This window comes from Mytilus californianus, unplaced genomic scaffold (assembly GCF_021869535.1).
Source record: "Mytilus californianus isolate M0D057914Y unplaced genomic scaffold, xbMytCali1.0.p SCAF_4, whole genome shotgun sequence".
NCBI lineage: Eukaryota > Metazoa > Mollusca > Bivalvia > Mytilida > Mytilidae > Mytilus > Mytilus californianus.
In genome coordinates, this window is record NW_026262690.1 from 1201444 (window position 1) to 1216460 (window position 15017).

The window sequence follows — 15017 nt, forward strand, 5'->3', positions numbered from 1 at the left end:
AATTTTACTGTAGAAAGAATGGTAGTAAGAACTGTATAAACCATCGTCCTTTTTATGTTATTACCAATAAACACGTAAATGTTTTAAATGAGCAAATCAGTAATATTCCTACACAATGCATAATGTCATTACCTTTATTCAAGAACAAGTCGTCAACCTATTTCTAGGACAATATAGACCATTAGGAAATGCCGTAATCATATCATGTTTACATATTTTGTATTGAAATTAAGTAAACCTTTTATTTGATTTTTAACGATAATAATATTAAGATCATGAACACCCCCAGATACTACGGCAGATATCCGCATATCAAAACAAAATCAAGTTAATGTTGAGCCGTGTGATTTTTCGGTCTCCCAATGTTCAGCCGAGTGGTTTTTCGGTCTCCCAATATTCAGCCGTGTGATTTTCCGATCTCCCAATGTTCAGCCGTGTGATTTTTCGGTCTCCCAATGTTCAACCGTGTGATTTTTTGGTCTCCCAATGTTCAGCCGTGTGATTTTTCGTTATTCCTATGTTCAGCAGTGTGAGTTTTTCGTTATTCCAATGTTCAGCAGTGTGAGTTTTTCGTTATTCCAATGTTCAGCCGTGTGAGTTTTCGTTATTCTAATGTTCAGCAGTGTGAGTTTTCGATATCCCTACTTTGATTTTATTTAAACTGAATCAATTACAATCAATCCACACCAACAGGTTAGAGGTCAGAAAACACCCCAAAAATTGAAAGTCCATTTTACATGTACTCGACAATATAAAATCAAATGCCGATAAAAAAAATCATCCATTGATATCTGTTAAAAATATGAACACCTACCATAAATAGACATACAATGTAGGGAAAGCACGACCTTTTGTGAGCCTTATGGATAACATTAAACGTTTTCTTTTTCTATCACTAATATACATTTTTTTAATTTTTATTTTAATATGTTCAGTAATATCATACAAGTTTAAGTAAAAAAGGCTGCTGATAAAACGCATTGTTCAGGTTTCAGACTTTCATTTGCACATCTTTTTCTGGAACTGTCTGTAAATAAAATAAATTAAAGATTTAAATTTCTATACGTTCACGTTCAACACAAAGGCACACGTACTGAGAACAATATTTGGAAAGTTCAGGTTGTGACAAAACATTTAATGCGAAACCATAAATAACGCTTCAAATATTTAATTCAGTATTAACTGACTTTGAGTAGAGAGTGTTACTATTTCTTTTCACTACCTGGGACATAATACAAATATTTTAACACAAATAATTGAATATTGCATGTGGAGGCAAGCTACTGTGTTATAATATTGTTTATACACTAATTATTCTTCAAGCTGTGCACAAAAGGAACGTTTTACACCTGACTTTAATCAATTTTCTGCATTCCTAGAATTATTCCTTTCCCATCCTTTTGCATTTCAAAATGTTGTGGTGCTGACCAATATATAGTACTAATCCGGATCATGTTTTACTATGGACCTCATCATGAACCGATGACATAGCGCCCAAGATTACACACTTGTGCAGTAATATTTTTATTCGTGATCGGAAACAACGACAACGTAAAAAGTAAAATAGCAAAAATACCGATCTCCAAGGAAAATTAAAAACGGAAAGTCCCTTAACAAATGGCAAAATTAAAAGCTCAAACACATCAAAAGAATGGAAAACAGCTGTCATATTCCTTACTTGTTACGTGCATTTCCTTATGTAGAAAATGGTGGATTAAATCTGGTTTTATAACTAGCTCAACCTCTAACTTGTATGACAGGCGCATAAAATTCCATTATATTGACAAACAATACAGTTTTATATCAATTTCATGTCGTTATTTGTGTGCTTATCTAAACTGTATTTTTACTTTTTCACCGGCATAACTTCAAAACAATAAAATAATTTCAATACGCACCACTGAGACAGAAATTTTGTCTTTGTCTTCATTTTTTGATTCAACAAAACCAGCCTTGCTAGGTCGAAGTTTAGATAGATAACTTTTTCTCATTATGCGTAGTTGAGGATTATAATGCAACATACACGCAAGCTGCCATCTTCGGATAGCTGATCTATGAGGTTGACCTTTCATGGTGTATTTGATGTCATAAAGTTCTACAATAAAAATTCAAAAATTTACAAATAAGTCATAATGGGACTTCTTAAATCCCCATCCCCCCAAAAAAATTAAAATAAATAAAAACAGATCTTAAATACTAATAAAAATAAACATATCATAGATAATATGGTTAATTATATCGATGTACTTAGTGTCATTCAGTTGGGGGTTTATACACTTAAGATTTCGTTATTGACATACAGTAGCATGTTTCTCTGTTAATACCTGGACACTATTTGTCATACCTGGCCACTATCTGTCATACCTGGGCACTATTTGTCATACCTGGCCACTATTTGCCATACCTGGCCACTATCTGTCGTACCTGGCCACTATCTGTCGTACCTGGACACTATTTGTCATAACCGGAAACTATTTGTCATACCTGGCCACTATCTGTCATACCTGGACACTATGTGTCATACCTGGACACTATTTGTCATACCTGGACACTATTTGTCGTACCTGGACACTATGTGTCATACCTGGACACTATTTGTCATACCTGGACACTCTTTGTCATACCTGGACACTATGTGTCATACCTGGACACTATGTGTCATACCTGGACATTATTTGTCATACCTGGACACTCTTTGTCATACCTGGACACTCTTTGTCATACCTGGACACTATTTGTCATACCTGGACACTATTTGTTATACCTGGCCACTATTTGTCATACCCGGACACTATTTGTTATACCTGGACACTATTTGTCATACCCGGACACTATTTGTTAAACATACATCAGAACAACTGTATATGTTTTATATGTATATAAATAGTACAAATTTACCATTGTCAATGCCCTTCTTGTTTTTAGTGTCATAAGTTGTCTTCCTTTTCAACAGAGACAGAAACGTTAACACAATGGGATTGAAATGGGCGTTCTCCATATGCATGAATCCAACATAGGCATCAAATCCTGAAAAAAAAAACATCATTATTTAAATAACCGATGTACAGATTTCTTTATAACGACCCCAGTCATTCAAGAGATATTACTCAAATAACGAGTCGACTAACAAAAAAAAACAAAAAAAAAAAAACACACGCACAAATTGATAAAATTTTCAAAGACAGTGAACTGACAATTTCAACCGTTTATATATTTTGTCCTGCTGAATATCACCTATCTACTTAACTATAGTTAAAAAGAAAAAGAAACTCAAAGTTTGTATGAAAAAACCATCCTTTAAGGGCTAGAAGTTGCATGACGATTTCGCCCATTTTAACTTATTTGTAAATCTTGTCCTGGTGATCGTTTCTCTCTTACTACTTTAGTTTTCACAAAAAAAAACCCCATAAAAATGGACAAACAAAATCGTCTTTCAAGGGCAGTAACTTCTATAATGAGTCGACGACCTATATAGATATAGGAAGACGTGGTATGGGTGCCAATGAGACAACTCTCCATCCAAGTCAAAATTTATAAAAGTAAACCATGATAGGTCAAAGTACGGTCTTCAACGCGGAGCTTTGGCTCACACCGAACAGCAAGCTATAAAGTGCCCCAAAAATTACTAGTGTAAAACCATTCAAACGGGAAAACCAACGGTCTAATCTATATAAAAAACGAGAAACGAGAAACACAAGTTTTTATGAACCACATCAACAAACGACAACTACTGAACATCAGATTCCTGACTTAGGACAGGTGCAAACAATTGGAGCGAGTTTGTTTCACCGGAAAATATCGTCAATGACGCACGCCCTTATGACGTCATTTACCAGATGGAAGGCGCGCCTGTACCCTTGCACTATTAAAGTTTCAAACATTTTCAGGATCGTCGATCTGCAGGGTAGTCCAGAGGCGGATTCAGGCGAGAGCGTGGCGGGCGTGCGCCCCCCCCTAAAATTTGCAAAGCATGGGTTGTCCTCAACTTAATAAAGAATCGCTCCGCTCGCCGAAAATTTAAGTTTTCGCCCCCACCCCTAACCTAAAATCCTGGATCCGCCCCTGTAGTCTAGAAATAATTTATGGTTCGTAAGTACGTAAACTCAATTCCCGTACGACTGAAGGGAGCGTGACCAACTTATTAGATTGTTAAAATTTTCCGAATGTTTTGTGCAGTATAGCATCAAACTTTTTCACCCGTTCGCTCAACATGTGTTGGAAGTGACGATTCCTACATTTTGGTCGCGTGGAGTTTAAAGTCAAATGGTAGATTCAACTAACTACCGTATCTCGGAACTGTCGTATTTCGGCGATGTTGACTTATTTGTATAGCTTGTCCTGCTGGTCATTGATGTTTACAGTTTCACTCTATCTATTTTAGTTTTAAAGATAATAGTCAAAATTGAAATGCATTGTCATTTCAGGGCAATAACTCATATAAGTAGTCGTCGTGACAGTTTCGGTCAAAATGGACGGTAGGTAGATAATTCAGAACATTTCTGTCTTGTTAGATTTTCTATTTCTTTGACGGTTTACAACTTCCATTTCATCCCTTTATTTTATTTTTAGCATTGTTGGATATGTGCGTTAACAAGCGCGATCATCTGACATATTTGTTTTACATAGATACTCCTTAGATGATTATGATTAAGTTTCGTTCAATTCGGCTCAGTATTTTCACAGGAGATGCTTTATGTAAAAGTTAACGGACGAAGACGGTCGTCAGAAGACAGAGAAGGTGATGCAGGACGTACATCAATGAGACAACAACCTAACAATACACAAAACCTTCATTGACATCTAGTGATCAATTTACGGTCTAGCACAAACTATCAGACGTGTCTATAACTTTGTCAAGCTTTAAAGTAGTAGTGAATATCACTACAAACCAGTAAAAGTCTGAAATGGCCTATATCTGTACTCGACTATACTGATTTTTACTCGACCAGTCTGAATTGGTCTGAATTTTACTCGACATTACTCGACCCTAGTCTTAACCATACTCGACCGTACTGATTTGTACTTGACCCTTATCTTTGCCATTGAAAATAGTCTGAACTATTACTCGACCAGTCTGAAACAGTCTTAACCCATTCTCGACCTGTACTCGACCAATTTTTTCAGTTTAAACCATACTCGACCAAAGGTCTGAACAATACTTGACCAGTCTGAACCATACTTGAGCAAAACACCTATACTTTTTTTAATTTTAGCTGTTAAAATTAATTTCTTTTTTTCTGACACAACAACAGCCACAATAAAATAAAGATATATATAAAAACATATTTTTACATCCTTACATGATTCTCAGATTCATCAAATAGAGATAGTTAAATTAAATTATCTTATATAATAATTTAATTATATTAATTTAAAGTTTTAGAGTTTTGTTAAAAAAAAGATTTTCTTTAACTTAAAACCACACCTTTACTGAGGGTAATAAAACCTTATTAAGGTGCTTCTTGTTTGGCATGTGTTTTTTTTTTTTTAAACTTTATCTTCCTAAATACCTAAAGAAAAACTATATAGGTTTCATGGTTACATACTATAGTTATAAAATTATCTTTTTAATGAGGTAACATCAGCCAAAAAATCACTGAAATTGTTTAAACTTATATTAGAAATATATCTATTCTAATTATAATTTGGGATATATTATATATAATATATATCAAAAAGGGATAAAAAAATTAAAGAAATAGATAAAATTTTTCTTCTGATTAGTGGTAAAGTATAAAGTAATACCTCCTGCTTGGGGAAACTCATTAAAAAGATCACACCTGGTCAGAGAGTATTAATTGCTAATTAACATTCATTAAAAATTGCAACATCCTGTAAAACTTAAATCACAAGGCCTTTTGAATTCACTAGATAAGTAATACACGAGTTTAAGAAAAAAAGGGCTTTCTTTTTACCTGTAAAACACACATACTGAGGTAATCAAACCTTATTAAAGTGCTTCTTGTATGCCATGTCTTTAATTTTGACAAAAGTTTTTCTTGTAATAATTGAAATAAATTTTTTCTGCAACTTTGGAACACATTTCCTTTTTTAAATGGTTATCAAGGATTGCTATGGAAGTTCTATTATCATGATTATATTAAATTCTTGGTTTTACAAAACAAAGGTGTGATTTTTAAAATTTATTAAGTTGCTTTATATACTATTTTAAATATATTTTAATAAAAAAATGTTCACTGCATTATTAACTAAACTCAAATGACACCATAAATCTATACAAGGCTTAAGTAAATATTGAAAATTGTCCAGTAACCATTATAACCAGTATTTGAATAACATTGAAAATATAAGTCACAATTCGGTTTTGAGATTATTTGATCAGCTTGTTTTATTTTAATTTTAATTTTAAAGGTGATATATATATATGTAAGTGTTGAATTTATATTATCTTTATTGTGAAATTTTGGTTTCAATGTCATATTGAATACATTTTAAATTTCAAATTGTTGTTCAAATTTCTAGCCAGGGGAAATAGCTGTTAAAACAGTTCCTAAATTGATGAAATACAATAAATAGATACAAAAATTAGGTCTAGGTTGGTTAAGACTTAGTCGAGTATGGTTCAGACTAGGTCGAGTATGGTTCAGACTAGGTCGAGCATGGTTCAGACTAGGTCGAGCATGGTTCAGACGAAAATAAAATGGTTAAGTACTGGTCGAGTAAAGGTCGAGTACAAGTTCAGACTGTTAAGTATGGTTCAGACTACAGTCGAGTATTATCAAGTAAATTTCAGACCAATTCAGACTGGTTGAGTAAAAATCAGTACAGTCGAGTAAAAAAAATAGGCCATTTCAGACTTTTACTGGTTTGTAGTGTATAGATTTAACCGAGACTAGATATGCAATCAACACCGAACACCCGAAAATGAGACATAAAAAAGTAATAAAAACCATACAGATAAGACAAAAGACAACCAGTAAGATGGTTCATGACCAGGGAAAGGTATATGAAAATATGGCGTTAAATAATCAGATAATTATATTATATATAAGACACATAGATTGCTTTTTTGGAATTTTGACATACATTAACCATTTATGTTTATATACACGTCTTGCTTGAAACAGTGAGAAAATGCAATTCTATATTATATATATTTTTTTAACAACATTATATTTTTATCTATCAAATATTGCTTGTTACAAAAACCATCAATATTCCAAGCTTCTCTTGACGTACCCTGTTACACTCCACAGACTACCCAAGGTATAATCAGCTGATGAGATTTATTGACATATACATTATAAACATATAAACACTAGAATAACAATACTAGAAAATTATTCATTGCTTATGTTTCTTTTAATTGTTAGTAATATTGGATTTATTGTCTTATGTTCATTAATATTGGTGTCTACTTTCTTAGTATATTCATTCGCAAAAAATCTGTAGACATCTATGTTTTTTTTGTTTTCTGCTCAGATACATACTATGACTTATATATAGAAAACTAAGTATTGTAATTAAAAAATTTATTGAGTAATACTTGTTGTCTGTAATTTTGTATCCAAATATTAGGTGTTGTAGTTTTACTACAAAATCTATATAACTTCCTTTTAATAGCTCGTATATCGGTTGCCAAAATCTTGTCAATTAAGAACAATTCAAAAAATAATGAGCATAGTCTTCTCCTAGGTTACAAAAATTACACATATCATTGTTAGTTATTTTCCATTGTAATAAAACCTTTTTTGTTGGCACAATAAATTGTAATAATTTCCATCTGAAGATTTTTAATTTATTTTCAGTTAAATATTTTAAAATAAAGTAATAGAGTGAATTCATATTTGGAGCTTCTTGCATATGTAGAACTTTAAGCCACCTGTTTATCCCTATTGACGATTCTTTTTTATTGCTCACTAGAGAATCATATAACATTTTATTTGAAAAAAAAACATGTAGTCTCAAAATAACGATCTTTCCATGTGATCTTATTTCTCTGGACATTTACTGTACTTTTAACAGAATTTTCTTGTTTAACTATGTGAATCCAATCTTGTGGAATTGATTGTTTCAATTTATGAAATTCTGCAATTCAGTTTACCTTACTCTATATTATATTTTTACCTGGATCCATAAGTTGGAACCTTCGAGGTAGTGTACTATGATCAAGGCGTCCCAGGAATAATGCACCAATCAAAATTGCTTTGATTATCCGAAGGAGACATGATACTACCCCCAAAAAGGTGTTGTAGAAGAAAATAAAGTAGGTAACAAAGAAAAATCCTCGTCTGAAATAGAAGTGAGTTCGAACTGGTCGTTATTTCAGAATTTTAATAATTAATATTAATAAACGCTTAGTCCATTATGCTACTATTATCAATGAATTCGTTTATAGAGCATTACAGGCGTACAAAAATGCATACTGAAATGATATAATTAAACATCTGGCTTATCATTCAGATACTTAGGAACCAATATTGATGGTATTTGATTGTCTTTCTTGATCATTATTGCTAAACTACATGTTATCATCGTCATTACTTGTAACGTTTTGTACATGTATTTTCATTATCACATTTGTATGTTTAATTTTAGTTTGTCTTGTGATATTGCACTATATATTCCATTTTTACTCTCCAAACTAAAATCTTTATGCCGGTATACCAATATAATATAGTCTTCAATAATGAAGTATAACGTAGTCAGAAGAGTTTAAAATAAGATATTAGCGATATTGCAAACCAATCTTTCTTTGTCGAAAGAACAACATCTTCTTAAATAACTTTGACTTAACTTTACAAAACTCCACCCATCATTCTAAATAACAAAAGAAGCAATTGTATGTACAGGTACATCATCCTTTACCTATTATCTATCGCCAGAAGGTTTCCTCTTTCCTGTAAAAACACAAACTTCGCCAGAAGTAGCTGGATCAAGTTTAAAGCTAGAGCTGTTATTGGAGCTGGCCTAAAAATAACATAAATAAACTCATCATAGATAAAAATAACAAACAACGATATTGAGATTAACGTATGCAGTGTCAAGGAAGAGGTTCTCGTCACGGATGAATTATTTTAAGGAATTAGGTTTTCAGCAGTCTGTGTTGAATGCATTTAAAACTTGTCGAAGCTGACACTTGCCTTTAATTTATTCTACATGCGACATTTAGATGTCTACTTTTTTTTTTAATTTGTTGCGCTGGTGTCTCATTTATGTATACCCAAATATACAAAATATTGATCTGATAATTTGTATGATCGTGATAGTTTGTATGATCGTGATATTTTGTATGATCGTGATAATTTGTATGATCGTGATAACTTGTATGATCGTGATCATAGTAATTTTAATACCAGCATATGTTCTTTAAGTCTGCTTTCAATATTTACAAGCACTCATTGTATACTCAATTGTTTTTCATGCGTTTCGTTAGTTGATATAGTCGAGAGTATGGTTTTTTTCAGGTTCTATGTACTTCCCTTTTTTTAATCTACCTTAGAACTCGGTAATTTTTTACACTTTTTTATACTTTTATAGCTGTTCATAAATCACTTTACTTTCAATCCCTAAGCATATATTGCCTCATGTCATTTTTTGATATTTGGTGTCCAACTGAATGCTTGTCAACTCGTTATTGATTTGGTTCTCCAACTGATTCCAGTACCGTTGATGTACACGATGTAGACGAAACGCACGTATCGAGCGCCTTGTATCTGAATGAGGTTTTACCAATACCAGTAGAGTTGTTGTCAATTATATTTGCATTAAAGAGGTTAGTGATTTTGTAGCCTGATTTTTATCTTCTACGTTCTGCTTATTTAAAAATATTTTGTAGTTCACATGATCAAGTATAAAAGTGGAGGATCGAGTGCTAAAAAGATATTTTAACCCTGTAACAGCTGGTTACTGTTCCTGTTTTAGGAATACAGCGTTGATAGCAGGTATTTTTAAAATAGTCTATAAAATAAAATTAATCAACGTTTTTTTCTAGGTTCTGACCAATTTAGAGCTATATTGTATCGATTTTGAAAAGTCTATTGTCTTAACTACAACTAAGCAATAAATTGCTAGCAAGCACACAAATTGTCAACTTTACATCAGCTTACCATAACTGTTTTATAAGATTAGTTATGAAATCTGCAGATCCAATTCTGTATAAATTAATTATTAAGGCGATGACATTGAACACAAGAAAGAATAATGACCACTGTATAAGATATCCTACAATATAATTCATACAGGCTAAAACTTTTTGTAAAATGAATGTTCAATACTTATTTATCAAAATTGACATTTCAATTCTTAAAGAAGGATACAGTGGTGAAAGATTTTGATAACTGTCGGCTTTAGCTCGAATAATTCATCCGATTATTGTAATCTATTTCTCCTACTTGATTCATCGTAGAACAGAGAAAAATAACTTCAGAATTATTTGCGTTATGCGGGTTCGGCATATTCCATATTACCACTCTTTAAATGAATATTTACTATTTACAAGACCCATACTTACAAAACATTATATAAATAACACATAGCTGAGAGGGGGATAGAGCAGATTGTTACACCGAAAAAACATTGTCAACTGAGGCGAAGCCAATTAAGGTTGACAATGTCTTTTCGAGGGTTAAAAATCTGCTCTATCACCCTATCAGATATGTGTTATTTAATTTATTATACTTAATGTTCTGTTTTTACTGTCTATTAAATTTTCAAATTCAAAGTAATAATTAAACTATGTCGTCTTGTACATAACAATCATCCGTATTTATTAAAGTGCACACTTGAGCAAGCGTCTCCGTGAATGGTAATAGAGTATTTGCCATGGGATAGAGTAAATTGTCTCCCTCGTATTAACCAATCAAAATCTGGCATTTTGACATGAAGTATAATAAAACAAAATACCACATTTCATGTGACGCACCATATGCGCATTAGTGATGCTCAATACCAAATTATTGTAATCCAAAATAACGTTAAAGCGCGGGAGAAGAAAGCAAATCTACCATCCGGAAATATCATGGTTGTCTGAATTGTATATCAACGTATATTACCGATTACAAATGTGTAGATGGTCATCGATATTAGATAACTTCCCAGAGATGTCAGTATTGTTATATTGTGGAAACCATATTTTATTAGACAATATTAAAGTGGGTTTAATGAAACAATATATAGCAATTTAATAAAATATTCCAATTGTTGTCTACTCCTTCTCCTCATTTCTTCATAGTAGTTATTCTTATAGAAATAATAATTTGATCACATCTATTTTTTTTAAATTTTTGGTGTTTCAAAAACAAAATGTATTTCATATTTGATGTACTAACCCCACAATACATACCCAACCTGATATCCTGTATACTAACCCCACAATATATACCCAACCAGATACCCTGTATACTAACTGCACAATATATACCCAACCTGATATCCTGTATACTAACCCCACAATATATACCCAACCTGATATCCTGTATACTAACCCCACAATATATACCCAACCTGATATCCTGTTTTCTAACCCCACAATATATACCCAACCTGATATCCTGTATACTAACCCCACAATATATACCCAACCTGATATCCTGTATACTAACCCCACAATATATACCCAACCTGATATCCTGTATACTAACCCCGCAAAATATACCCAACCTGATATCCTGTATACTAACCCCACAATATATACCCAACCTGATATCCTGTATACTAACCCCACAATATATACCCAACCTGATATTCTGTATACTAACCCCACAATATATACCCAACCTGATATCCTGTATACTAACCCCACAATATATAAACAACCTGATATCCTGTATACTAACCCCACAATATATTTACCCAACCTGATATCCTGTATACTAACCCCACAATATATACCCAACCTGATATCCTGTATACCTCATTGTTCCAACCTACAAAACATCCAATGCAAAGAACAATAAGTAAATTCAAGTGAATTCACATAAGTTTTAATCTGAATGGAAGACATTTCAATGTATATTATATTTATACTAGTAACTTGAAATTCTTATGTAAAAAGGGAAAAAAATAATTCAACGGATACAAGGCGTAAAAACGGAAGTAAACAGCTTAAAAATAACAAATATAATCAATGTTACTAACTTTTTGTCTGAATGATTCTAAGGATTCGTTTATAATATAGTTTATTAAAAAGCAGACAAGCATAGCTACATGGATAAGTATTATTTAAACTAATTTCATTCTTTGTTATACTAGTAGTTTTATTTTGGTTGCCAATATAAGTTATTGAATGTCGAATTTCGAAAAGATATTGCCAAAGATACAGAAAAAAATCAATAGCTTTAGAAACCCATTCCGCCCTAAACATACATTTAGTACAGGTATTCGTACGTAACAGAGCTTGCTAACATATCCACATAATAAATGTACTTTAAAGACAGATTTTGCTGTGCGTGTGAATCAACCAAAATCTTTGTAAATTCAGTAGCTATTCCTTATATTTTGTAAATAACTATAAATCACGCATTGTATTAACTAAAATTTTACCGAATCTGACGGTAAATGATCTAAGTGGTAAAAAGCCCTTCGTTACATTGTATCAGTTATCGCAATATCTTCTAGTATACATACCAACTTTCGTAGACGGGGCAATTGAGATTTCGACATACTAGTATACAGACACCTGTCAATTGTTGAAGACTGTATGCTGAACTCTAGATGTCTATAGTATATGTTTGAAAAAAGAGTTAAAATAGAAATCCGTGCAAATCCCTCAATTCCTATAAAAGAAGGACATTGTTTTAATTTCTATAGATTCTTATATTTTACCATTATATTTGGGTTACTTTTCTCTGATCGTGGAGGTATGTGTATTTTGGATCCTTTATATAATCCTATAAGATTCTTCCTAAAGAGAACAAAATATACTAATTCAATTAATTTATTAAGGAAAACACGTAAAACCTTGCTTTACAAAAAGAATGTATAACATTGAATAACATTTCAATTTGACGGATATGTGTAAATGTATGGAAAATATTTAAAGATTTTCCTGTGAATTCTTTACTCTCAAATTTATAACGGTAAATCAAAGTTTCGAGTTTGTCATTCTGATTGAAATAAATATGAAGATAATTGGTCAAACCTCTTGTCCTTATAAAAAATACAGAATAATTGAATAGCTTTTGACACACATCCCCCATTCACGATTTTTTAATCTGTTTGCAACTAATTTTATGCAAGTATTTGTTGGTGAAGGTGCCGTAACAATTTTTGTTTAATATAAAATTGAGACTGGAAACGGGGAATGCGTCAAAGAGACAACAACCCGACCAAAGAACAGAAAACAGCCAAAGGCCATGCAACAATGGGTCTTCAACACAGCGAGAAAATCACGCACCGGAGGCGGGCTTCAGCTGGCCCCTAAACAAAAATGTGTACTAGTTCAACGAAAATGGACGTCACACTAAACTCCGAAACATAAATGAACCGAAATTTAGAAAAAAAACCATACAAGACTAACAAAGGCCAAAGGCTTCTGAATTGGGACAGACACACAAATGCGGTGGGGTTAAACATGTTTTGTGAGATCTCAACCCTCCCCTTTAACTCTAGCCAATGTAGAATAAACAAACACACAGCAATATGCACAGTAAAACTCAGTTTAAAAGCAGTCCGATTCCGATGTCAAAATAGGTAACAGAAGAAACTAAGCAAAATGACAATGATACATAAATTAACAAAGGACTACTAGCAGTTACTGACATGCCAGCTCCAGACCTTAATTTAACTGATTGAAAGATTATGTCTTCATCATATGAATATAACAGGCATACAAACACGAACAATAACAGAGTATATACAGAACTCTTGTTGGAGTATTAACTTCAACACGAACTTCAAAACACGAATTGCAATTTTTAGTATTTTGAAACAAAATCTAAAAAAATTTAAAAAAAACTCAAATGAATTTTTGAAATATTGAAATTCTTAACGTTAGACGAGCCGTACATGTTTTATTCATTATGATACGTTTTGTTTCAAACTAAGGTAAATGGCGGCTGACACTTTGAACAACAACAGGCAACACAGTAGACAAACAACACATTATCTAAGCAATAGGACAGAAAACTGTCCACATTAGAAGTCAAACCCTTTACCTGTAGGAAGATATCATGTGGAAAATTATCATACAAGACAGCAATACTTCAATGACACAGGCACAAATGAAACATACTGAAAAGATAATACAAAAGTAGATAAACTCAGCTAATATGAAGATAAATCAAATGATATTTTGAATTCGTTTTAATCAATATAAATTATAAACTAATAATAATTTGCAATCGAATTCCCTTAATTAAATATCTTAAAAATTTCTTTATAAATCAACTAATTCAGTAGTAAATTAAGTTTATTGAAACTTAGCTTGCTTTTTCAAAATATTCACTACATACAGCAAACAGATAAACCATGAACTGCGCTTTGTTATAAAGAATATGGAAATAAATCTTAATTAAAAATGACAATGACGTACTTCTCATAGAGTCAACAGAATAGTATATAATATACAGTATAGTTCTTGCTGTGACTATTTCCGGTGTGTCATAAATACTGGGGTACCATCCTATATACTCCATAATGGCTGCTAGGTACAACAACAAATACTCAAACAGGGGAACCAGAAAAAAGAGAAATTCTGCAGATATCTACAATAAATGTGTATTGTTCAGTATGATGATATCTACAATGTTTGTGTATCATAGGTTTTCAGAGGGTACCATAAAGTATGTTTAGTTTCGATGAAAATAAGTTGTTGGGATATTTAACAAATAATGCGGAGACAATCAATGGCTAAATTTGCATCAAATTTTTTTTCTAAATTTTCAATTGAGATTTTGTGATAAAAAAGATACAACTCGATAATACTGAATTAGTGGTTACATTCAGTTTCGTTGTAAATTAAATATGACAGCGGTGTAAATAAAACTTGTACGGGGTAGACAAACATGAAAGTGGAAAAAAATATTAGTGTACAGCGGCAATCTCTATATGTATAA

General features: G+C 32.2%; 1 protein-coding gene across 1 annotated transcript; it reads right to left on the reverse strand.

The window, feature by feature from the left end:
• Positions 1 to 932: 932 nt before the first annotated feature.
• Positions 933 to 14187, reverse strand: LOC127737259 (stimulated by retinoic acid gene 6 protein-like). The gene is made up of 9 exons (XM_052247807.1): positions 14118 to 14187; positions 12787 to 12865; positions 11840 to 11888; positions 10071 to 10185; positions 8830 to 8931; positions 8089 to 8252; positions 2899 to 3027; positions 1899 to 2095; positions 933 to 1027 (listed from the first exon to the last, which is right to left on the reverse strand). The coding sequence occupies exons 1-9, from the start codon at positions 14147 to 14149 to the stop codon at positions 992 to 994; spliced, it is 903 nt and encodes a 300-aa protein (XP_052103767.1). The 5' UTR covers positions 14150 to 14187; the 3' UTR covers positions 933 to 991.
• Positions 14188 to 15017: the final 830 nt, after the last annotated feature.

Bases quoted from the DNA above. Each gene is read 5' to 3' on its own strand.
- LOC127737259 (XM_052247807.1), bottom strand. From the start codon at position 14,149: ATGATAATTTTCCACATGATATCTTCCTACAG. The intron at 12,866-14,117 runs GTAAAGGGTTTG...TGTTCTCTTTAG, and splicing joins CACATGATATCTTCCTACAG to GAAGAATCTTATAGGATTAT. The intron at 8,932-10,070 runs GTAAGCTGATGT...TGTTATTTTTAG, and splicing joins AATCTTATAAAACAGTTATG to GCCAGCTCCAATAACAGCTC.